Source organism: Nymphalis io, chromosome Z (assembly GCF_905147045.1).
Source record: "Nymphalis io chromosome Z, ilAglIoxx1.1, whole genome shotgun sequence".
In the NCBI taxonomy this organism is placed as follows: Eukaryota; Metazoa; Arthropoda; class Insecta; order Lepidoptera; family Nymphalidae; genus Nymphalis; species Nymphalis io.
This window is the reverse complement of record NC_065918.1, coordinates 4,692,248-4,717,019: the sequence shown is the minus strand read 5'-3', so window position 1 is coordinate 4,717,019 and position 24,772 is coordinate 4,692,248. Positions and strand designations below refer to the sequence as shown.

General features: G+C 31.8%; 1 protein-coding gene across 6 annotated transcripts in view; it reads right to left on the bottom strand.

Annotated features, from left to right (window-relative positions):
* Window positions 1-24,772, bottom strand: part of LOC126780259 (uncharacterized) — a 67,135-nt gene that overhangs the window by 7,389 nt on the left and 34,974 nt on the right. For all 6 annotated transcript variants that reach the window (XM_050504573.1, XM_050504570.1, XM_050504572.1 and 3 more), the window contains 3 exons: window positions 22,705-22,847; window positions 21,170-21,218; window positions 5,384-5,521 (listed from right to left, as the gene is read on the bottom strand). In XM_050504573.1, coding sequence (XP_050360530.1) covers window positions 5,384-5,521; window positions 21,170-21,218; window positions 22,705-22,847 — 330 coding nt within the window. The remainder of the gene's footprint in view (window positions 1-5,383; window positions 5,522-21,169; window positions 21,219-22,704; window positions 22,848-24,772) is intronic.

Sequence of the window (24,772 nt, the reverse complement as noted above, 5' to 3'; positions counted from 1 at the left end):
GCGTTCCGGTTGGTGGGATAATTTAGCCAGTACATTTAACGTACTATCCTTTACTTATACTTCTCCTCAAAAAAAAGGGAAAGGAGGCCTTAGCCCAGCAGTGGGACATTTACAGGCTGTTACTGTTTACTGTATGATCAATGTAACTTGTAGTAGTGGGTACAGTATGTGGTATACTAGCTTGTTTATTACAATACGCAGAAAATTCTAGTTTTCGTAACCAAAACGAATAGTTTTTTTAATAAACTAAGCAGACATATTATTATTATTGTTATTAGTTGTTATTTATTTAAAATACTAGTTATTAAGGTTGTGCGATGTTGATCAGTCACTCAGAACATTGTTCGAAACGTAAATACGTTTAAAGTAAAAAGAAATCGATTATATAACAGGTGATGAGAGTCAGCGATAGTAAATTACGTATTCTTATTAAAACACAATTGTGACTAAGGCACTTGGCGCGGACGCCGGCAATGCAAACCGTAGTTCTTGTGTTCGGTCACAATCGCCGGTTGCTACTGTCACTGGTAACAATTCGTTTCTTTTCCGTCGGTGTCAGTTTCACGATGGATATCACTATTTTCTTGTGTTGATTATACTTTTAGTTTTTCATTACTTACACCGAATACTTTTTGATTGACGATCGGCGTGTTTCAAGTGGACACATATCGATCAAAAAGTGTCTACGTCTGCGCGGTTATGGAAGGTAGCTTGTATCATCTAAATGTATTCAAAAATAATAAATTGATTTGATACAATCATTAGGGGCTTCACGTATGTATCTACTTGTCGTTATTAATTATAAAGAACCTCGTTTAAAATAAAACAAATAACCATTTATTAATTCAATATTGCAGAAACTAAGCCATATAATTATTTAAAACAGTTACTAATTAGGTTATCATAATATGAATTATTTATTTTAAGGATTACGAATGTTACATACAATGTTGTTTAACGTAAGAAAAACAACAAAAGTTAATCAATGTGTGTACGTAAAGCAAAATGAAAATAGTGAGCTTAGAAACAAACAACATTGAACGTAAGTATTATGTAATATAATGTAAGTAGCGAATAGTTATTTATATAAAGCAAGAATACTTTATTTACTTATTGCGTTACTTGGAATATTTAACACTTAATACTGAATGGATAACAGCCTTATATGGTCATGATTGAAATTTGAAATGAATGGAGAACAAGAGACATTACATCTTAGAACCCGTGTATTGATGGTATATAAACTGGTAATACTTCTACAGTGTCCATGGTCGAACTAATTAATCAGATAATTGGTTATTGCATCAACACTTACATGGCCTGCTTCGTTTTGTCAGAACAAATGTAGATTACAATTGAAAATTGAACGAACTATATAGATCTTTTCCTAATAAAATGTATTACGGTTTTGATATTTGAAAAAAAAAAAATGTTTGTCGTTGTGATACGAACGGATCATAATTGCGTGTTTTATTTTCTTATCCGAATGTACTGAGCCACATGAACAAAATATCAGTGTACGACATCAAGTTTTATTTTTAACGCTCTGTATACTCAAGTTATTAACATAAGTTATGTAATCACAACGCTTATCGATTCTTAATATTTAAGGTAAATATTTGATTGTATGTTTTATATCTGTAAATGCCGACCTGCATAAAACTAATGAGAAGTAATATTAATACATAAGTAGCTGCGCGTCGTAGTGTTCGCTTTAAATTAATACAATTAAGATGACGAACGTGTGTTTCATGTTCTTGTATACGCATATAACTTCTATACATTTTAACCAATTGACGTATCAATTGGTGTATATACACAGAAAGGTCAACGTTTGACAGGTTTTGTTTTGGCTCTCGGTCTTGACCGACTCTTGAGTCCCTCATCCAACGTCCCACACCCCCATCGCCTTAAACGTGCGGAATGCGTAAACGCATATTTCAGTCTCTTATAGAAAAAGGGCCTTGTCATAAGATAAGTACATACTTTTAAAGTTGACAGGTATCGTTCAACTCGGAAAATTTAATAAAATTATGTGCAAGAAAGAAATTTAAAAATATTAAATATTTCTCTTCACTTCCTACCCTCTGATATTGTATCCATTTCGAAGCGTTATATTATTTTTAGGAAGAAACACACAGGTTTTTTTGATTCTAAATTTCAAAGTACGGCGCAGTATTTGTGTTAAAGAAATAATATTAAATAGTTGAATATCCATAATTAAAAATGGAGACATCATTTACTAAAACCACTTTCGACGATTCTTGAAAGACAATCAGTTTGTCAGTGGTACTGGTAAACGAGTAACTTCGAGTGTATTAAATTTGAAAATCAATATAAACAATACACTAATCACTTTGCCTAAAGTGGCTTATTGAAAAATTTTTTTAACCCGTTTGCCCCAGGGATTTGTTAGATTAATTATTATAAGGATTACCGATAAAGGCACTGATCAAAACTTTCCAATCGAAAAAGGATTAAACATAAAGAAACATTAGATTTGCATATTCCATGCGATTTGATAATAGTTCTGCTGTATTTTGTATTACAAATAGTTCTTGATTAATATATCTTTATTAAATATACAGCACTATTCCACTTAACTACTATCACGAGTAGCAACTTCAATTTAACTTCCAAAATTCCGATTGCAACTTCACGGACATTGAAAACACATTTTTTTCGCGAATTCATAGTGAACAACATAGATTATTTAAAATCTCACCCATGATGTCGCGTCAATTCGATGTTAAAGTTGTTTATTTGTTTACTCCTCTCGTGGTTGGAATAGGCTTTGGGTGAGTCAATATTTTTGGTGAGTTATCTATTGTTATTAGATTTATGTTACAACAAGAGGGTACGATGGCTTAGCTTGCTTATTAGACACAGTGACCGAACTGTTCCAGATTATTAATGATTCTATTTAAAAACATAGAATAAAGATAGATATAAAGATGTATACGAAACAATTTTAATAAAAACTATCGAGATTTTTTTTTACATATTTTTATCTTTTTTATTAAATCATGAAATAATTAAATTTCGATCATAAAATAAATAATGAAGTATTCAGCCATTGCCAATCTCCACTGTAAAAAAAATCATTAATAGCACCATTAAAAAAATTACGAGACAAACTTACAAAATCTACTATTATGATCAAATTTAATAGCAGTAATATAACAATTAATATAAATGGGAAAATCATCATAAAAACATTTCATTGCAACACCGTAAGAAACAATACCAACCTTTAAAAAAAAACAAAAAGCAGTGGAGAATGCAATTTAAAAAAAATAGAAAAATCCTTTATAAGCAATATCACTCTTTAATCATTTGTAAAAAGTGCCTCGAAAATCAGGTCAATAATATGTGTAATATTACTTTATATTTTAGATACTTAGCCTATAAAGCAAACGTTTATCGTGTAATATAATATGGAACGACGAACACCTTAAATTCCACAGCAACTGGCGTATTGTTTCTTACGGAGTCAGCGTACGATGAGATCGAATGAGAGCTGTGACAACATAAACCATAAGATAACTCCTCTTGTATACCTTTCGCATAGCAACCAATCCAAAATAGAAAATGAAATTCGCTTTGACGTAATGTAAACAAAGCATCGAACATCGTATAAAATTACATTTAATAAATAAGTATGTAATACATTCGCAACAAATACAATGCTGATCTGAGCATTAATGTTTGTTTAGTATTATTATCAAAACATGAAATAATCAAATATTCTTTAAAAGGAAACGCAAGCAGATATTCGAATTTGCTGAGTTAATTTATATAAACAAATATCGTTGATAGAGTTACATCGTAGGCATCTCGCATCGTCTGCGATACCTAAAGTTTTAATCTTTAATCGAAGCAAGCTGAGGAACTCCTGAGGCATGAGATGACAATGATGATGTCATTTAAGAAGAATTCAAGAAGTGAAATAGGCTATTCCGTCCCGTTTTAAAGGCAAATACAAGAAACATATATATTGAAAGGTTAAAAAGAGTCTCGACCTTAATACACATATATATTGAAAATTTTGAAAATAAATTCCCGTCCATTCCGCTGACTTTTTGACCCTTGGATTACACTTCATAATAATCGGATTCGGTCTATTGTATGTTATTTTTACTTAATTTAGTTATGTCAAGTCATGGCCCCGGTTTTGACTTACATTAAATACCGCTCTAATATGTATAAAATAGTTAAATGTGTATAAATTTATCCGTCGTAATACTATGTATAACGCTGCAAGAAAGATATGAAATCACGTACGAAATTACCAGTAAAATTCCAAAGTATAAAAGTTGCAACTTGTAAGCTGATTTGTTTTGAACGTTTAAGATTTGATTTGTTTTGAAAGTTTAAAACAAAAATAAATTCGAAATAGTATTATTTCATTAATATTATCTAAGTACATGTTTAAAATATAAATAGACATCACACAGTAACGAATTTCTTAATATATGACGTCAAGCTCGACCTATTTCAATACAGATCAAACATTTTGTTAAACAGTCGTAATCACAATTCAAATCCATTCATAATGAATTTGGTTATTATATCTGAAGTCCGGAGAAAAATATTCCTTAATCGTTTTCGATGTTTCCTTTTATTCTGGTAAACATATGGCTTTTTATAATGATCCTACTAATGAAAACGTAAAAAAACTAACTTCTTTCATTTAACTTACATAAACACGAATGTATTGTAGCTTAAACAAGATATATTTGTAGTAACTTATTATTAATATATACTAAAATAAATAACATAGTCATATATATCACGTAACTTATTTGTGCTGAATGAACTGCAGGACATTGCGGGCTGTCTGGACAATTATTATGCAGCAATACTTTGTATTGCTCTATTTTGATTACAAAAATATGTTAGCCAATCTAATTAAGATCGTCGCTACTTAGATCCCATACTGGGCGGGGCATTGACGTTATAAGAAGTTTACGTTTACGAGTTACGAGTTTACGAGTATATGGCGATAGTTGCAAGTTTACATAAAAGAAGCAGAAAAAATAAAAATAAATAAAGTTTGATGATTTAAAATGTGAAACGATTTCTAAATAAAATATAAAACCTTCTTAGCTGTAATTGATACGCCGGCTGACATACGAAGTTATAGCTTTAAAAAAAATGGTATTAAATCACAATCACAACCGTGCGTAGTTGGGCCGATTCGCTAGTGATACACAAAAGTAATACAAGTCTCTCTAATGTAACTATGGAACAAAATCGCAACGTTTGGGCCGGAGCTTAACAAATATTTCTGTCGCTACATCCACATGCTATTTTCTTAGTGAACATATAACAGAACAATGTTGCTAAACGTTCACGTGTATAAACAGCCTACATCACTGACCGTTATAAACCAGAGCGAAGAATGCCTTCTTCACGAGCAGCTGGGTGTCGAAGACCACCAGTTTAGCGGACGTTGGGATGAGATCGTAGCATTTGTGAAACTTGAAAAACTTCACGAAAATCTGCGACTCATCTTCCTCTGAAAAATAATAAAAAGAATAATAATAAATGAAAGGATATCATATAGAAATATATGAATACACGTATTACACACAAGCGTACAATTTAATATTAAAATGTTTGCTTAGTGGCGATAAGGACAACCACGCCTTTAAGTTGACCTTATAACTAGTAAGTAGCATTATTACCGCTTTAGATAACAACAAAATAAAATAAAAATTGTAATTATTCATTTGTTTATATTTATCAGCTTTTAACAATACAGCAAAGACATCAATTTTATGTAAAAACAGATAATATGCACATTCTATCATATGGAAACTAATGTAAATATATAAAAAATGACTTGTATTTCTATTTTCTTATATTACACAATTGATGCATACATCAAAATATAACATAATATTACTTTCATCAGTAACCAAATATTTAACTTAACTATGCTTAATATTTAACATTTCGTTATGGGACATCTGTTTTACAGAAAGACAGATAAAATTTAATATCGCACAAAGAAAAATAAATATTGTAAAAATACTGCAATAATGTAACGTATGTATTTTTTCAAAATTTTAATGTCATAAGTAAAATCAGACTAGCAAATAACATCTTCATTCACAGAAGAAACTCCAACAAAAAGGAAAAATACTTTTTATACGAGTACCAGTGAAAATGAATCAATACTTTTCAAATACAAAGAACTATTTGAACAGTTTTTATTCATCGTAGTCAAATATTAACTAATTGTATAAAGTGTTACACAAGATTTAAAATAATAATTATTTGTTGCTAAACTTCGACACGAGTTATTTGCTTTAATGTTTTAATCGAAAACATAATAATACTATTTATAATTAAATATCTGTTACTCAATCATACTGGATCGACTAGACGGATTCTAATGAATACTAACTAATATTAATTATGCGAAAATGAGTTTGTTTGTTACGCTTTCGTTTCTTAACTACACGAGCTATCATAATGAAATTTTGTAGACACTTTGTCGGGTATAAAGAAAATAACAAAGTAAATAACACCTACTCCTCACCACATAGTGGAAAGGGGTATATACTCGTAGGAATCATTATAAAACACATTTTAACTTTAATTAATTCTACTTGTGCAATATATGCTATTATTTCAATAAATTAGATATGATGGTAATATTGATGACTTATGTCAGTACGCGCATGAGCTTTTCAACTTTGATGTAAGTTTAACATCAGCACTTACAAATAATCGAACTCAATATTCAAGACACAACTAGTTTTTCTTACGGATAGTGGAATTGCCAATAAAAAACTAGTCCCAAATAAAAGCCGTAAGTTTCAGTAAGCACCTTCTGTCATACAAATGTTTCTTAATAACTTAAAGGACATTATAACTGTAATCGTTTGACGTTATAAAGCTATAATACATAGCATACACATCAACTAATCTGGTAGACTGTAGGAATAATTTGAAGGGGATAAGGCCGGGAGTCAAAGCTAATAATATAATCCATTTATATATTATACGAGTATAAGCGAAATACCGCTCATCTCCTTGACCATCTGGCCGATTGACTTGAAATTTATCACAGTTGCTCCTTTCACGACGTAGAAACGACGTAGCTCAATAAGAACGGACTATACTCAAAATCTATAAAAAAAAATACATTTTTCTTCTTCTAGACAATTAGCTAGTACTTAGTATAATTACTTACTAAGTTTTGTGTTGTCCAAATGTTGACATTCGTTAATCAAGTCAGATGTCAACCATGTTAAGTTGGATAATAAAAGTTATTTTTGACCGGTTTTATTCGGCTTGTTACAAAATTAATTTCAATAAACTTCACAGTTAACATTGGTGCAGTCAGTTGAGCGTTGACCGCGTTATCTAAATGTTTACTGAAGCGGACTTTGTTCGCTATGACAGCAATTTTCTCATCCTATTTTATTTTTAACAATAATAAGACAAAACCTGCAAATACTATATACATTTCTCGCTACATTTGCATATTTTGAGACTCACCGTGGATTCTTTAATTTTCAATTTTATATTTAAAAATTTAGAGTGAATAGAGTCGCTTAACATTAATCATTTTAACAAAAAAAATATTATGACATTTATACGCAATTTTAGTATTATTTTTGCTAAAGTTTACAGATAACAAGACAAATTCTTTTTTTTTTGTTTGTTATGATTACTAAATATTTTTGAAGATTAATCTACGTAAATTAAAACTAAGCGACTTTTGACTTACACAACCATATTATGTTTGTGTCATATTAGTACTGTAAATTAAGCTAAAAGAAGCAAAACGTTCAAAATAAAAAAAAAAATTAAATTTCTTGAGAATTTTATATACGCTTTAATAGATTCGTATTTTCTTTAATTCATAGCACGTGAGATATTTACGAAAACCAGTTTTTAATAGATATCGTATAGGATTTTGAAGACAATAGCTTTTTAAACGACATTTTGAAGTGAGCTAGTGTAACGAGGGTCGTAAAATATTATTTCCCAATGTTGGTGGCGCATTGGCGATTTAAGTAACTATTGGATAAAATTAAAGAAATATTTTGACAGCCCTTGATAGAGTTAGATGGCCTATTATCATTTTCCTGTCCGTCTAAAGCCATGGACCATATACTTATAAATAATACTTTAAACTTACGAATTATTGTAATACCATGTTTTAAATTTGCACAAATGTATATACCTAAATAGACCCTTATCATTTATGATTATTTTTATCGGTTTAACGGCGTACGAGTTGAAGGTTCGTTGTAGAAACGCTCGCATACCTTCAAACTAGTACAAAACGATATGAACTCTAACAAGGTAAGTTCCATAACAATGAAACTTTACAGTTTCTGAATGAAATAATAAAATCAGTCTCGAGATATTCTAACTATAAATTTCCCTCTTTTAATTCTAGCAAAAGCTGAGCTGTTTTAAAGAAGACTACGAGTTATTAAAATCTTTAATCTAAAAACAATTAGTTTTCGACCTAACAAACATTTCGAATCCCCTGAATTCCGTTCAGCAATTTTAATCGAACCGAACAAAAATTATAAAGTCCAGGAAATTTATAAAGTTTTTTATGCACCTGCATTTTAAAACAATTAGTTTGAAACAGTTTTAAAATTGTGTTAAGAATTCTTATAATATATGATCTCAAATAGAATTTAACAAAAAAATATATATATACATTTCAATTGAAATGCAATTTAAATAATATCTTCGAGATAAACATCTCTTGCATTTTGTGCGACTAAAGAAAATCATAGAATATGTTTTAATTTTAAGCAGAATGTTGACATTCACAGATTTTTATATATGGAACCGTCCACGGCTTCGTTATAAACCACTATATGACCTTGCAGTGCATAAATACTCTCATAATATGGCAAATCGCTATTGTATAACTCGTCAACAATGGCTGACCCGATGGAAGCACGACATTTCATAATAATACACCATCGCAACGCTCACTCAGTAACTCCCTTTACAACGTACATAGGCTGGTCGATCAAAGACCGAAGGCTTAATATTAAACCAATGTGCTAACATTGTCCTATAATAAAATTCACTTAATGATAACTAATATTACAACTTGATAATACTATTATGATAATACTTATTGATATTTCAAATACATCGTTTAAAAACTAAAAAAGAAACACTGGTAATTTAGTCGGGTAACGGATTTCGAATGTCATTATTCATTTCTTTTTCATTCTATCACCTCTAAACAATATATATATATATATCTTATTCGTAATTATATAAAATATCTTTTTCGTAATTGATCTTAGTTGTGCCAACTGGGAACAGATTATTTCGCCAAAGTCTCTTGCGAATTTCTTATTTACAATAATCAATTAATGACGTTATTTCATGAATTAATCTTCATAACAATGTACACAACGTTCTCATGAGTCATGTAAACTTAATTTTAAATGTTCTAATAATAACATATTTGTTATTATATATAGGAAAAAAAAATAAACGCAAAAACTATATAAACGTTGTCTAGCAAGTGTTTAATCAATAAATTATCTGCGTCTGTCATTATTGATTTGACATTCATAAGAAGAATCACTGCACCCGCTAATCAAATTGGATTTAATTGAAATTTGGAATAGAGGTTGCTTATACCCTGCCTTAACACCTAACGGTCTCCGCACATGCGGGCGTAGCCGCGTCCCCAACCATTATCAACAAAAACTAATCGATTGCTGTTGAAACCACAGAAATTACAATCTAAAGTGGAAACCAACCATTAAATAAATAATGTCACTTACAGGTTAAAGTTTAATTAATCAGTCAATGAATGGAGCTCAAAACACGAGCTCTAACACGTTGGACAACTGTCAACAACTTGACAGATCCGTCAGTTGATTATCTTAAATGATTTTATAATGAGAATATTGGCATTGCTAATTGTAGAACCGCTTACAAAAATTCACTCGTACAACTCGTTACTTCATAAATTATAGCGTAAGTTTTGAAATACCTGCTAGCAAATTGTGTTATAATATCAAGCCAATTACAATCGTTGAATCATTCTGGATACATATTATTAAAAACAAAAACTTCAAAAATATATTTTAAAGAGTTCGTTTATTGTTGCGTCTAATTGTAATTCCTACAATACTAATTCAATTAACATTGAGCATGACTGCGAACAGCTAATGGCTTCATACCTTTGTAAATGATTTATTAGTCCATAACTATCAATTACAATATATATATAAAATTAAAATATCATTCAAAGGATTTAAAATAAGAAACAAAAGGTAGTAAACCTAACTAGATATATAATAGTGAGTATATATATCTTAGAAATATGTAACTACTATAATAGACGATACCCGCCTTGTGTTGCATTGGCAATTTATTTTGTTAATAATAATTCATCCTCTACGACTCGCACGCCTCATACGTTATCACGAATACATATATATATATATGTTGATGGTACTACGTCAGAATACTTCACACAAATATCAACAACTGAACAATATTTTAACGTAACCGGATGTATGATTAAATTAGTATAACCAATTACACATGTATATATTTATTACAAGTTAATTCAACATCTTTTATGTAACAAATGTGCAACAACGATCTTAATTTATTTGCAAATTATCGCCCGTTCGGACTTCGTATGGGTAAAATAAGATCTATTCGCCCGTACTTTGCTAAATGCTAATACATAGTACAACGCATCCCACGCATTTTTCATGCTTTTATTTAAATATATTGTTAGTTTTTTAAAACAGCTGGTTCGAATTCGAATTGCGAAGTTTTAAGGGCAATGTTTATTTACATAATTGAATTAATATTTTGTGACACTGAAACTAAACTACAGATGTCATTTTATATTTCTCTTCGATATTATATTTATTGAATATAAAAATATTTGCAAGGAGTTACCTATATGCTATATAAGATATAAGGTATCGCTGACTTTTTTGTAGACATTTTGTAGAACTACAAATTTCAATACAACGTTTTTATCCATCTATTATAGTTTTTTAATTATCTTTTTATCTCGTACGCTAAGCAATATCTCAATAATTATGCATATTAACATGTCTTGCAAATATATAGTAAAATAATATTGAAAGTTGCATATTAGTACTTACGTTTTCATAAAAAGTTAGTATCGTAAAACATACAATTCTGTTTACGTATTCAGAAAGGCAGACAGACTGACGAAACGAGGTTAACTAATAATTCATTTCCAATTTTATTCCTTTCAATGTTTATCCTCCATTTTAATATCTTAAGCAAATTGAGATACAAAATTATTAACCTTCAAAAATGTATTTCCCTTCAAATGGAACGAAATTGACTTTTTAACTTCGTTGTCCAAAAAACTGTGTCAATCAGCTTACCGTTTAATTCTGACACTTTAAAGGTGGCATAATATAACAATAAATAATATGCATAATAATATATGGTGTCACCTTATGTGCCATTTAATGTAATCTTGTTTAGGATCAAACTCAAAGTAATAAACCCACATTTCATCCCTAGTCATAACCTACTCTAAGATCCGTTTAGGCTCTTTTCACTTCAAAAATGCATTGACGTGGCGTGAGCATTTCGGCGCCCATCTTGTACTGATTTTTGTCAAACAAAGATTACCACGTAGGATCTTCATAGTTATGTCTGATACTCTAACTGATGTCGTTTCTTTTCTAGACAACTTTTAATTTATTTATTTTTCGACTTTTTGTACTGTCTATTGTCTACATAGTACCCTCAGCAGTCCGTTCAGGAAGGCGGGAGATGTTTACGCGATTCTCGATTTTGTTTAAATAGACCACGCTGTATGTTAATCATGGCTCTATCAGACCTGTGAGCTTCATGCACTCATTATGGTTTAAGCTTATTTTCCTTGTTTGGTCAAGAACTTTATTACAGCGCGATATTCAATTGTCTTCATTATTGCAGTCTTTTATCGGATTGTGTGTTGCCGGCGTGTTTGTTGAATGTTACACAGACGTCATGGAGTTAAAACCAAGCCACTATCGCTAACCCACTCTTGCCTTCCATTCCGGTAACAAAATGTGAAATTTTTATAAAATATGTTTATTTAGTTATCATAGTTATAAAAAAACGCGTAAACGACAAATAAAAAACTAATTTTTATATTTGTCTTGTGTGCTGTTAAAGATAACATTCTTAAAAATGTTGGCAATTCGACAAGATTTATTAAATTACATACTTTGTTTATTTATTTGCGTTCAATACCTAACCAATCTCATCGACGCTAAGGTCATAATAACGTCATCTAGAACCTCGTGTGACGTAAAATTAAATCTAGGTGATACATATCCGAGGAGAGGGAATAGTACAGCTAAAATTATTTATAGTTAGTTGGCTTATGAATCCATAAATTTGTGCACAAGGATAACCAAAGCAACAAATGTATATAATATAATTTATTAGGTTGCAATGATCGTCTACATATTGCAATTAATATTTATTTACTAGCTTACAAAAAACTGTAATTTAGTAAACACAATAAACTAAATTTGTTTTATAGTTGAGCAATCCATTAGTTGATGCGTGCACAAAATACTATACACATGCGACTTGACAATATTGTGATCATGTTAACATAACAGTAAGCATAAGACATTGGTTTCGAATTGTCTCTAAAGATAATGTAACACTAATCTGTCAAGGCGATGCCTTATCTCAGTGTCAAAATGTTTAATATTATTGATTGTGCGCCGACCACGCATCATTATAGAAAACAGTTGTGGTTTACGTTTTGTCTCATTTTTCTCCTTGTTTAAAAAACCCCTTTCGATTAGCCAATATTGTGTTACTTGTATTATTAAACACATTATATGAAATCAAAAGTAGTTTTACTACATATTTATTGATACTATACTTAACACAAACTAAAAATGTTTGCGTTGGTGAAACTGAAAAACGTCAAGCCGCGTGTGCAAATGACAAGACGCAGACTAAGCGTGGGAGATGTAAACAAGCCGACACCTTTTAGTAACCAATCGGCAAGAAACGCTTTCCACGCTCGGCCGACTGCCTCGAACTCCTTGATGAGTTCGATAGAGTAGACGGACTCTTCGTCGTCTTCGACGGCGAGAGCAGGATTGTCCGAGAAGTAGTGTAGGCGCAGCATGCGCAGGGCACGGGCGGCGCATCGCCCGCCGCCACTCGGTGCGGCCCGCCGCGCCTCCCACGGCTCACTGCTAATTATAATACACGAGTGCGCGGGCCGCAGCCGATGCGCCTCACCGCGCCCGATACGCACTCGTTGCGAGTCGCGACGAACTTGAAACAAGCCACGCTTGCCACTCGGCGCGCCCGCATCGGCGTCCGCGCACTGCCACCGTTTGGCGTTTCACACCGGCCGGCCTACGCCCACCCCGCTGTACTGGGGAGACGCGACTACAACGTACCCGATACTCTACTACTGTTATGTGTATATTTCACTAAGCTAAATATAGTCTGCACCTGATCCAATTATATCACTAACTCAGTGTCAGTAACTTAATCTATAACAACAATCAAAAACACACTCAATGTGTATTCAGTGTAAATATAAACAGTTCCATTCTTTTAACTATTTAAAATTATATATGTTTAAATACGTTATGTTTGGTGTATTCGAACAAAGAACAATTTATACGTGAAAGAAAAACGCAGATGCAGATGCCGTGAAGTTAATATTAAATTGTAAAGCATTGTTATTATACAGTTGAACGCTTTAAATTAAAAATATTGCTGTTGCTGACAGCTGACCATATGGTCAAAACATCGTCAGACGTAAGAATTTATCTTTATTTAGTGAAGAGCCTCTTAGAATTTTACTTTTAGGTACAGAAAACGTTGGAAAGTATGACACATATTCAATTTAAGTACATATTGATTAAACGCCATATGAGTCAAATAATTAAAAAACGAAAGAGGATCTTCCTCCTTTCTGCAACGACACATCTAACGAGGTTATATCAATTGTAATATTAGACACGTGTATTAACATTCAAAGACAAGAGTTATGATGTAACACGCGACGTATTAGAACTACGGCCGTAATCACAGATACGAAACTGTATTTATACTTACAACTTCGGCATTTTGGAAACAATCATTTAAGTCACATCTAATATTGATACAGCGACTTATATTTAAGACTTTGTGTTAATTAAGTATAATAATAATTATTTATATCACACCTCTCCATAATAATAACTGGTCTTGTTGAACGACGTGAAAGCGCATCCTAAACAAAATAATAAACAGTTGTATAAATAAAAGTGGACGAACTGCCAGAAAGTAAATAAAATTAACTACACAGTATGGCGGAATAAATGATATATCGCGTTGATCGTATCAGTTGTAGTCGTAAACATTACACACAATCAAACTGTCAACGTGACATTTTAGAAAAGATAATTAAAAAAAAAACGTTTCGTTTAAAAATACACCAAGCAACTATTCTGTTTGTTATGATAACATTTCGCTAAACTAAATTTATTATTTACTTGGAACGTGGATAACAAGATTTATTTTATTCAAGTACTGACGTAACGTTGCCGGTTTGTGTTTTTTTAATGCTTAATCATAATCATGCATATGATAAATTGGTTAAAATCTTAACAGCCACTAATAACAAATATTATATGTACATGTAGTTGATTCTTTTGAAATAATGTCTCCAATGATCCAACTTTAAATGGTTACAATTTTTAATAAATTAATGAATTTATTACTATCGTCTAAAATTATCATTTTACTATTTATTAAAATTATTGGAATTATTATATATTATATTATTGGAATAGACCATGCTATCAGATATTTAAAAGTATTTTGAGTATATCTAAGACAGCCAAGTCATATATGTGATACACAATAGGAAACGAAAACGTGCATCTAAGCTTAAAACCCGAAGGCCTTGGAAACAAGGTCACGAGATGAAGGCCTCGATCAAAGACCAGATTTGAATATGCAACAAGACACGTGTATTATTTTTTTACGTTTAATATATTTATAATAAAAGCAAAAAAGCGTTTTAGCTCCTTCCATAATTAGTTGTAATGAATAACATTTTCATTGATGCTCTCCTTTAATATAGTTTGCCACGACTCAGGAAATGTTATTATAGGTAAAGTGCACTCATGCATTACTTATTACATTGGTTGCGATACGATGAATTTTAACATTAACCTTATATATGAAAATTGATATTGGTATAAACTCATTAAGATAAATATAATTCTATACCGTCTGACCAAGTAAGATGTGAGACCGTGTAAGTTGTTACATACATTATATGTATTTATTCATGGGAAAGTTTGTACCATCCACTTTGCCGGTACTCGCTGCTAGATGGCGCTGCACATCAAAATTTGTATATATTATGTCACCTTAAAACTGTAGGATGTAGGATCGTTTGTTTGTAAGAAAACCAAAATAGATAGGATGTCAAATGTCAATAATTTATGAACGAAGCATTTAATTTACAATCAAACGCATAAAACGTTCATGGTTTTATTACGGTGCATATTTCTTTTTAATGTAACTAAATGCTGATCCTGTAACTGAACTAATTTGTCGGGCATAAAGACTTCTTCTGCTTTTTAGCTCGTGGTAGGAATTTATAACAGAAAGATTATATAGAACAGGAACATTGTTCAAAGCTTCGAATATAATTAGGATTGATATAAAAGTTGATTTGAAGAAGGATATTTGCAATTATTTCAAGTGCTAATGATGACGTCCTCGTACAGTGCTATTCTGTAAGAACTAACTTTATGCCAACGTGAAATGGTGCAAACCGACTTACAGTGATACGGTATTCTGATTGTGTATTCTTTGAATATTTTATAATAGTAAAAATTTGCAACATATTTCTCAGTCGTTTTCAGATATGAGTTTCTAGTTAGTTTTTCAAAGTAGCGCTGCGAACAATTGTCATTCACAGCGACCTTTTTCAGCTGATACAAACAAAATTGCAAAATTGCAAGTTGTGTGCAGTAGTCTGGTACACTCACTAAGCACTCATTCTCACAATTCGACAAGAACCGAGATTCAATTGAAGGCTTTGCGGGGTTTCCGAGGCACGGGAGAAAAAAGAGTGAGATTTGAACCGAGTACTGTTGGTTCTGCAGCTTTATAAGCTAAGTTAACGAAACAGGTGACATTATTATTCTGTATTTCAAGTAATCGAATTAAAAATAAACGCAAGTTTTTAATAACAACATTATTCTTGGAATTCCGTTTATTTGTTTATTTAAGGACGAGAGCATGGGTCACCTAAGTGTAACTGGTCACTGACGTTCGACTGCCAACAAAGGGATTTGTAATTGTAATCTTTAAGCCTGCAGTTACGCTGGCTCACTCCTCACTCCTACCGGGACACAACAATACAATGTATTTCTCTTTGAATAACTGATAGGTGGGTACCCCATCTGCTGATGAGCTTGCACTAAGCCCTAATAAGTTTTTTTCATCATATTCAGCCCACATTAATCCACTGCTGGACAAAGGCCTCCTCACAGGCGCACCAGTTCTCCCGGTCCGGTGCTAATCGCGTCCAATGAGCAACCGCCATCTTCCTAAAATCGTCTGACCATCGGGCGGGTGGTCTACCCACTGGCCTTTTTGCTTCTCTAGGCCACCACTCCGTGACGTGGTTTTTTGGCGTCGATTATTCTATAACTCGAGTATAAAATAACCAAAGGAAATATGTATATCCAAATTATGATTAATTAAAATCACTTTGATGACCACAAAAATACAACGCAAAGACGAGAGATAAAACTGTATGCAAAAATAAACAGTGACAAATCTTTAAAGAAATATTTCATGTACATGACATAGTTTAATCATCTGTATTTTATTTATTTATTAACTTATAACCCATAAGCCTTGTCAGCTTGTTTGGGTGTTGCTTAAACTAACAAACATAAACTCAACAAAAAGAAAAACAAAAAAATGAACAAAATAATATACCGGTTAGCTTTCACTAAAGAAATCAAAACAAAGCTGTTTTAATCTATTATACATACATAGATTTATCGATAATATTTATAGGTTTGGATGCATAACTGTTTATGTCTGGTATCTGATATAAATAAAAGGGAAAGATAAATTATTTCTTTATTTAAAATAGACGAAAGATAGCAAATGATATCAACATGATCTTATTGTGCATATGTCCACATATAACAATTGTCATTGTCCGATTGTTTTCATTCTTTTGTTTTGTCTTCGATTGCAAATCCTTACGAATATTATAAATGGAAAAGTGAGTTTATTTTTTGTGACGCTTTCACGTCTTAACTACTCAACCGATCATCATAAAACTTTGCATACATGTCAGGAGGACATCACTAATCAAAACCTCCTAACACGCGGGCGAAACCGCGGGCGGAAACTAGTTTCTAATAAATCGAAAAAATAATGTAACAAAAAAGACCTATACATATGCAACAGTTCATAAACATTCTATTTTATAAATATTTATTTAAACTTATTTGCAATACAAGATTATTGCGCTCTTGTGTATTTAACTGACGACGAAATCGTCCGTATACATATACTATGTTCTGATATATATTTTTCTGTTTATGAAACAATTTCGATGATTTTGTTTCGAGTTCAGTATAGCTCCTAGGTGTCTCCGACTCAAATTCATTGGAATTGGACTTTATTAAGTATTTATTTCTACCAACTCGCATTGGAGCAGCGTGGTGGAATAAACTCCAAACCTTCTCCTCAAAAGGGAAAAGAGGCCTTAGCCCAGCAGTGGAACATTAACAGGGTGTTACTGAAGTATTTATTGGAAGCGTTTTTTTAATAATACAATATATATTGTACGTTGGTGGTATTTACAACCACTATGTCATAACCTCTCACGTAAATGCTAAAAACAACTGCGCAATTTTTATATGTCTATATAAGATTAGCAATGTTTGAGGTTTCTCTCATCTCTATTTTTATACCTTCAATAACTAAAAAGGATAAGAGATAATATTTTAATATTATTTTTGCGGTTAAAAATATTTATTTTGTTTACATTAGCATCTCATCAATATTTTAATGCCATTCCATTTCAACGTCACCGCTCGTCAAAGAACTATTTTCGTTTTTAAATCCGTTCGGTGACCGTCTCTGTATATAAATAACCACTTTCGTTAGCATTTTGCGCGGAATGGACAATCCTCACGTGAACCATTTAAAAGACAATAATTTTACTTGAAAAAAAAACGTTCCTTAGATAGAATTATATTTTGATTATTTAATTTTCATAATAATAATAAAATGAAATCGATTTTGGATTCATATTAATATAAGCAATAGAGCAGGAAGTATAGTAGACAAGTGTGTGAAAAAAAAAAACATATGTTATTCTCTATCCAGTCTCTCACATAATCAAATGGAACTGTAAGACGACACGATCGGAGAGAGTTCAAGCGCAGGCTTCACGTGCTTTCCGAGGTACAGATGTGCAACACTGCCAACTTCAAAAATGCTGGTTGCTACGAAGAATTTATGAACAGAAAACCCAAAAAAAAATCCTGGCCCGACCTGGGATATGAACCCGGGATCTCGGGGTCTGCGGCCTTATATTTAGCCGCTAGACCAACGAGGCAGTTGAAAAATACGCAGGGCGTTATGTACGATGAATAAATATAGTACGGCCGAATAGATCAGTTGGCGAATGGTTATATCTCATCAGTCATCATACTAATATTATAAAGATAAAATTTTTGTTCGATTATTTTGGTTTTACGCAAAAACAACTAATCCAATTAATATTAAACTTCTGTATTATATTAGTTTATAGTTTTAGAACGGACCTAAGCTATATAGTATATTTTTATCGTGTACAATTTTGATGTGAATAATCTGTTACGGCACGGTATTACGGTACGTTAAAATCGATTCGTATGCTGTGCCGGCAAACGGCATGACACTCTCTGATATCGTCCTTCGTCATCGTTGCTATATTAATCTATATTAATAAATAATATAGATTAATATAGCAACGATGATAAAAACTGCAAATGCAAATACGTCTACATACGAGTTATTCTGTATTAACGATTCAACGAACTATATCGTTATTGTTTATGTACGGATCATAAAATTATAAATCTGTCTGTACAAAAAATATGTATAGTCTAAGCTTACCTAATATAAATAACAATTCAAAAACAGTGTTCGAAAAAAGTTGCTGCATATAATTTCAACCTACACATGAAAAAGATATAGCATTCTAGTTAGAATTAGCTATCACATGAGTTCATAGTAAGTACACTTTTTAACAAAATAAATTTACTTATTGAAGAATAAAATACTTATTAAAAGTAATGAAACAAATAAAGAAACCGCAAGTGTTTCTCCAGAAATGACCTAAGACTAAGACAGGCCCCTGTCCGGACGGCTACCAAATGCTAACGAGTCGTTTTATTGCTATCTTCCGGTATGACTACTGATTGAGCGAGTACAGGTACAACAGACATAACATCGTGGATCTTATAGTTGGTGGCGCATTGATTCAAAACCACTTCGGTGTAGATTTCTTACAGGAGCAGTGGCCATGGGCGACGTTGACAAGTTACTATTTACCCATTTGCTCGTCAGCCCCAATTAAAATTACTATAACAAAAAAAGTAAGACAAATTCACGGGCAACGCTATACTTAAATGTCCAAACGATGATGTAAAATTACATAATTAGGATTACTCGAATTTTATACAAAGAGAATAATAAATAACATTTCTAATATACCATTAAAGGTTTTTTCAGATCCGAACGGGTGGTCAGAGACCACCATCCTTACCAACAAGCATGCATTATTCTTCAGCAAAACATTAATACCTTATATTTCTGTGTTACGACTAAAGGTTGATTTAGAGAGTGAGCCAGTGTAAAGGGCATAATAAACAAGTTATCATTCTCACTTTCTTATATAACAACCCACCGCTGTGCTGTGAGAATCTTTATAAGCAATTTCATCCAAATCGGTTCGAATCTGCTCTTGAAACCCTAAACCAAAGCAAAGCACCGTAAAAGAAATTGCTTTCATTTTCTTATAAGTCAAATTTAATATACTTTTTTCTAACCAGATTGATATTTCATACTTCTTACTTCAAAATCACAGACTTCGCTACCACCATAGATCCTTGACTTACGCGCGAGCGAACCCGCGGGCAATAGCTATTTAAATATATAGAATCGAAAAACAAAAGAAATTACATAATTATGTCATTTTTTTTTTTTAATTAATTTTAGGCGCGTTTAAACGACATATGCCCAGCTTAAGCTAAGCCCTATATAATATGATTGATGGTATAGATCTGCGCTCAACTTACATTGGAATACTCAATTTGTGTTACTAAATCTCTGAAACTCAATTTTTTAACTTTGTTTTGTTCCTATAAACTTTCAATCATCATCATTTTACAGACTATCATTTAAATGTAGCTAAAGTTTCAGCCAATTCAACTGAACAGTTATTTTATAGCATTTAACAATTTAAAAAAAAAAGTCTTATGTCAATACATAAGACTTTTTTTATTTATAAACCGATTGAAATAAAACAAACACTAAATTTTAAATGAAGCTTGCCACAATACGTTAGTGAAAACCGCACTCAAATCAGTTAAGCCGTTTCTAAGATTAGCGTGAACAAACGCACAGACAAAAGGATACAGATAAATGGACGAAAAATCTAAAAATGCTCGTTTTGGGTTCTATTGCTTTGATAAAGGGCCCCGATAATGATTTTACTTATATATCTTCCATGTACAGACATCGATCAGTTACATTTTTATAATATGTATAGTTTTATAATATGTATAGTTTTTAGAAACTGTCAAGCAATAATATAGTTAAAATTGTTATGTAGCATTGAACATAATACGAAACTATTTTCAGGTTAATCTACGCCATATAAAGTTAGAGTACATGAAACTTTATCCACATTGTACGCTTCGAGTACAAATAGTTCTAAAAATAAACTCAATTATGAACAAGTATCGGGACTATAGTAAAAGTAATATGGTGATGTACTTTTGTCCATACAATATTTAACAAACAAAATAGTAAAAGTTTATATATTTTGAGTCGGTTACTATTTTAAAGTATAAAGAAAAATATATATCCAAACACTCACCTAGGTCAGAAAGGCTGACTTTTTCCAAGAACGGATCAGCAACCGGCAACTAAAACAAAACAAATTTTTTATCATTTTTATATAAACATATAATTAATCAATATTCTCTTATATCCAATTGTTAAAATCGCCGAAGTCAAGCAACAAAATCCAATATTAGTAAAATATACTATAAGAATTCTATCGTTTACTTAAAAATGATTTATCCACTATGTATAAAAGACTATACAAGAAATTGATTCGTTCTTTGATAAATCGATTTCGATTCAATAGGTTAAGGTCAAGAAATGTATTAACTAGCGCTGCATTATTAGCGGTTTCGTGACTTTGCTATACATTTCATTGCTAAACCCACATATGATGTATATACAAGTATTGATTCACGATAAAATACAATAATATTTATATCGCAAACCATAACATTTAGTAATAGAATTCTTGCATTATAACATTAGATTATTTATATAAGTAAATGATTTATTGTAAAATCAGTATATTGAATTATTTTAGTTCACTTAATATAGAAGAATGTTCTTGAATTATATGACAAACCACCTTCATACAATAACAGGCAATAATGACGACATACAGTGCACTACATGCACATAAATAATCCGTTATAGTATATATGTCATGTTACACTGATTCGTCGTCGCGTTTAACAAAAGCGAAATAAACAATTATAATATCACTCACCGTGAGATGTTTATCATTTAACTTTGACCTTTAATCTATGAAAGTTTTCCTCATAAATCGTGCGGTTTGTTTACGTACGGTAAAATTATAACGATTAAGATTATTAAAATATATAAAATTATAAGTTAGTAACTACAATATTCCATCTGACTGGACTGCAAAATAATTAAGATATGAATTAAATAAACATGATAGTACGAGAATCATAAACATACTTTTCAATTAAGTTGTTAGTTTAGATAATTTAAATTAAAAATAAATAATAGATATTCAAATGATTCCATTAATAATAATAAAAATACAACATCGTTTTCTGTACCATCATGTATTTAAAATAATCTGATTAAACAATGTAACATAATTCTATCGCTCCGATTTCAAATAACATTATTTAAAGACTTTTTTTAATGCCTGAGTAATTTCTATAACAATAAAGTAAAATATCCTTAAATTATTTATAGGGTGAAATCATAAAACGGTTTCTAAAATACAGTATTTTGCTTTGTCTCTTGCAATGAGGCAAATGACGCGCCAACGAAAATATTCGTAGTGATCAGTGGCGTAGCTTGACCTAGATTGGCCCTGATTTAAAATTTGGGCCCTCATCTTAAATGCGGCAATGACCTTTTTTATCGTACGGTCTTAGAATTCGGGTGAGATTACATTAGATTTGGATAACAATTTACGAATTTTTGCTTAATCGGGTTCGGGGCCCCTGTAGCTAGGAGGCCCCGCATCTTTGATACGCTGGTACGGCGGCAGCTAAGCCCCTGGTAATAATACAATACGTTAACATAAGAGAGCATATATAACAGACAAGTGAAGTTCTGGTAACTTACCCCCCTCGAATCTCTAAACAATATGGCTGCATGATGGGGATCAAGAAAGGCGTCAGATGCGCGGTGGCGTGCAGTGGGAACGTTTCCGAGTGATGAACGACGCTTTTCCGCCTCTTGTGACGCTGCTCGCCGTAAATAAGCCCCTGTTTACAAAAAAATACATATGACATAAAAATAATAGTACACAATTGTCATGTTTACATTACGAAGCAGTGTGTGTGTACGTGGTACATAATTTTTAGATTAATATTTCATTTAACGCTATATATATAGCGCTATAATTTTGCAAATGTAACAGCCAAAAATCTGCTTATAAAAACATAATTATTATAGTTTCCGTCGCATCTGTCTGTATGTATGCATATTCGCGCTAATCTCAAAAACAGCTGTGTGGACTTTACATTTTATGTTTACACTAAATCAATAAAATTTGATTAGGATGTGTTTTGTCGAGTTAATAGATAATTTGCCTTCTGAAAGCTGCATTGGCGTAAGCAGCTTAAATTGTCAGTCGGTTAAAAAGCTCGTCATTATATGTCATCTCTGCTTAGTGGTGCACCTCGCGAGGCCGTGGCAGGTCGCTAGTAAATGGTACTTGTAAGCTTTGCACCAAGTGGAAACAGTGTCACCAACTTCATTTCGGGACTTTGAATTTTTAAGAGCTTCTTTAGTGTTTATATTGTCTCTCTACAAAATATATAAGTTCGTTCTATAATTTTTTTTATTGCAACAAGTCGACTGATATCGATTCCTTAATCTTTAGAATTTTACACACAAATATACACAAAGTCATCATAGGTTTAATACAAAACGTTAATGTAATGAGCGTCAAAATTTATTTGCATCATATAAAAAAGTCAAACGTTTACCTTAGAAATGAAAAGACACGACTGCCCTAAATAATAAATGAATGAATTTATAGCCAGCGTCAGCCAAGAAATCTAACGATAACCCATTAATCCAATCTTTCAAATCTTTTCACCCATTTAAAAGTTATGGTAAATCAAAAAAATTACACAAATTAACCGTAAAAACATTACACTCCTTTATTGAGGAGTCGTTTAAAAACAGTAAGGAAATAAAACAGCCGGGTTAAGGTTATTAAGTAATTAATTAACACAGTAGATGTCCAAATTGGATCAAGGTAATTGGAGGAGTAATTGAATTAACACTATGTCGCTATTTAAGAACCTTCTCAAAAAAGGAGAAGGCCTTAGCCCAGTGGGACATTCACAAGCTGTTACTTACTAATGTCGCTGTTTTGTGATAGGCTAACAAGACATTTTACTAAATATAAATCAGACCTAAAATATTAAATAAAATATGGACTATTGAGATCATCACCCTGTACGTGATTCTGAATAAGTTTAAAAAACTCAAAATATTTACGCCTAGCAGCATCTAAAGGACAGCTAACCACTTGCTCGTAAAGCAAAATTCAAACATTTTGAAGATATATCATCTGTTAAATTGGATATTTAACATATGTATAAAATAAACTAATTTTGTTGTTATGTTTGTAATGGTTTTGTATACGAATGATATAATACTCCTTTATATCGTAATGTAAAATACCAAATAAATAATTAAATATCTACATACGATACACAAGGTGGGCTTACACAAAGCATTCTTTATTTGCTTTAAACCGTATACATAAACAGTTGCTAGAATATATTGTGTACTGTATATCTGGTTAGCATTTTGTTTCATTTATATCACAATAGTACTTTTCAGAATTTAATTAATTTCCTCAACACAGTTATCGTTCAATAATTATCATCATCATCATTCACTTGTCCGCCCTTTATTAGTCGTCGGCGCAGTGAGTTATGTGAGGGATTTGGTAACTTATACGAGCAACTGCATGGCGCTTACTTCATTTTATTGTCTTTGTTAGCGCGTCGGTTTTCGCTACGGGTGGTTAAGAAACCTAAGCGCTTGATTGTTCAATGATAAATAAGCCATAATTGGTTGGTGGTGGTTAATCATGTATTGCTCATGGGGGTGTGTCTCTGTTCAACACTGCCGGAACCTCGCGTCTACTTGCGACTTAACTTACACCCCT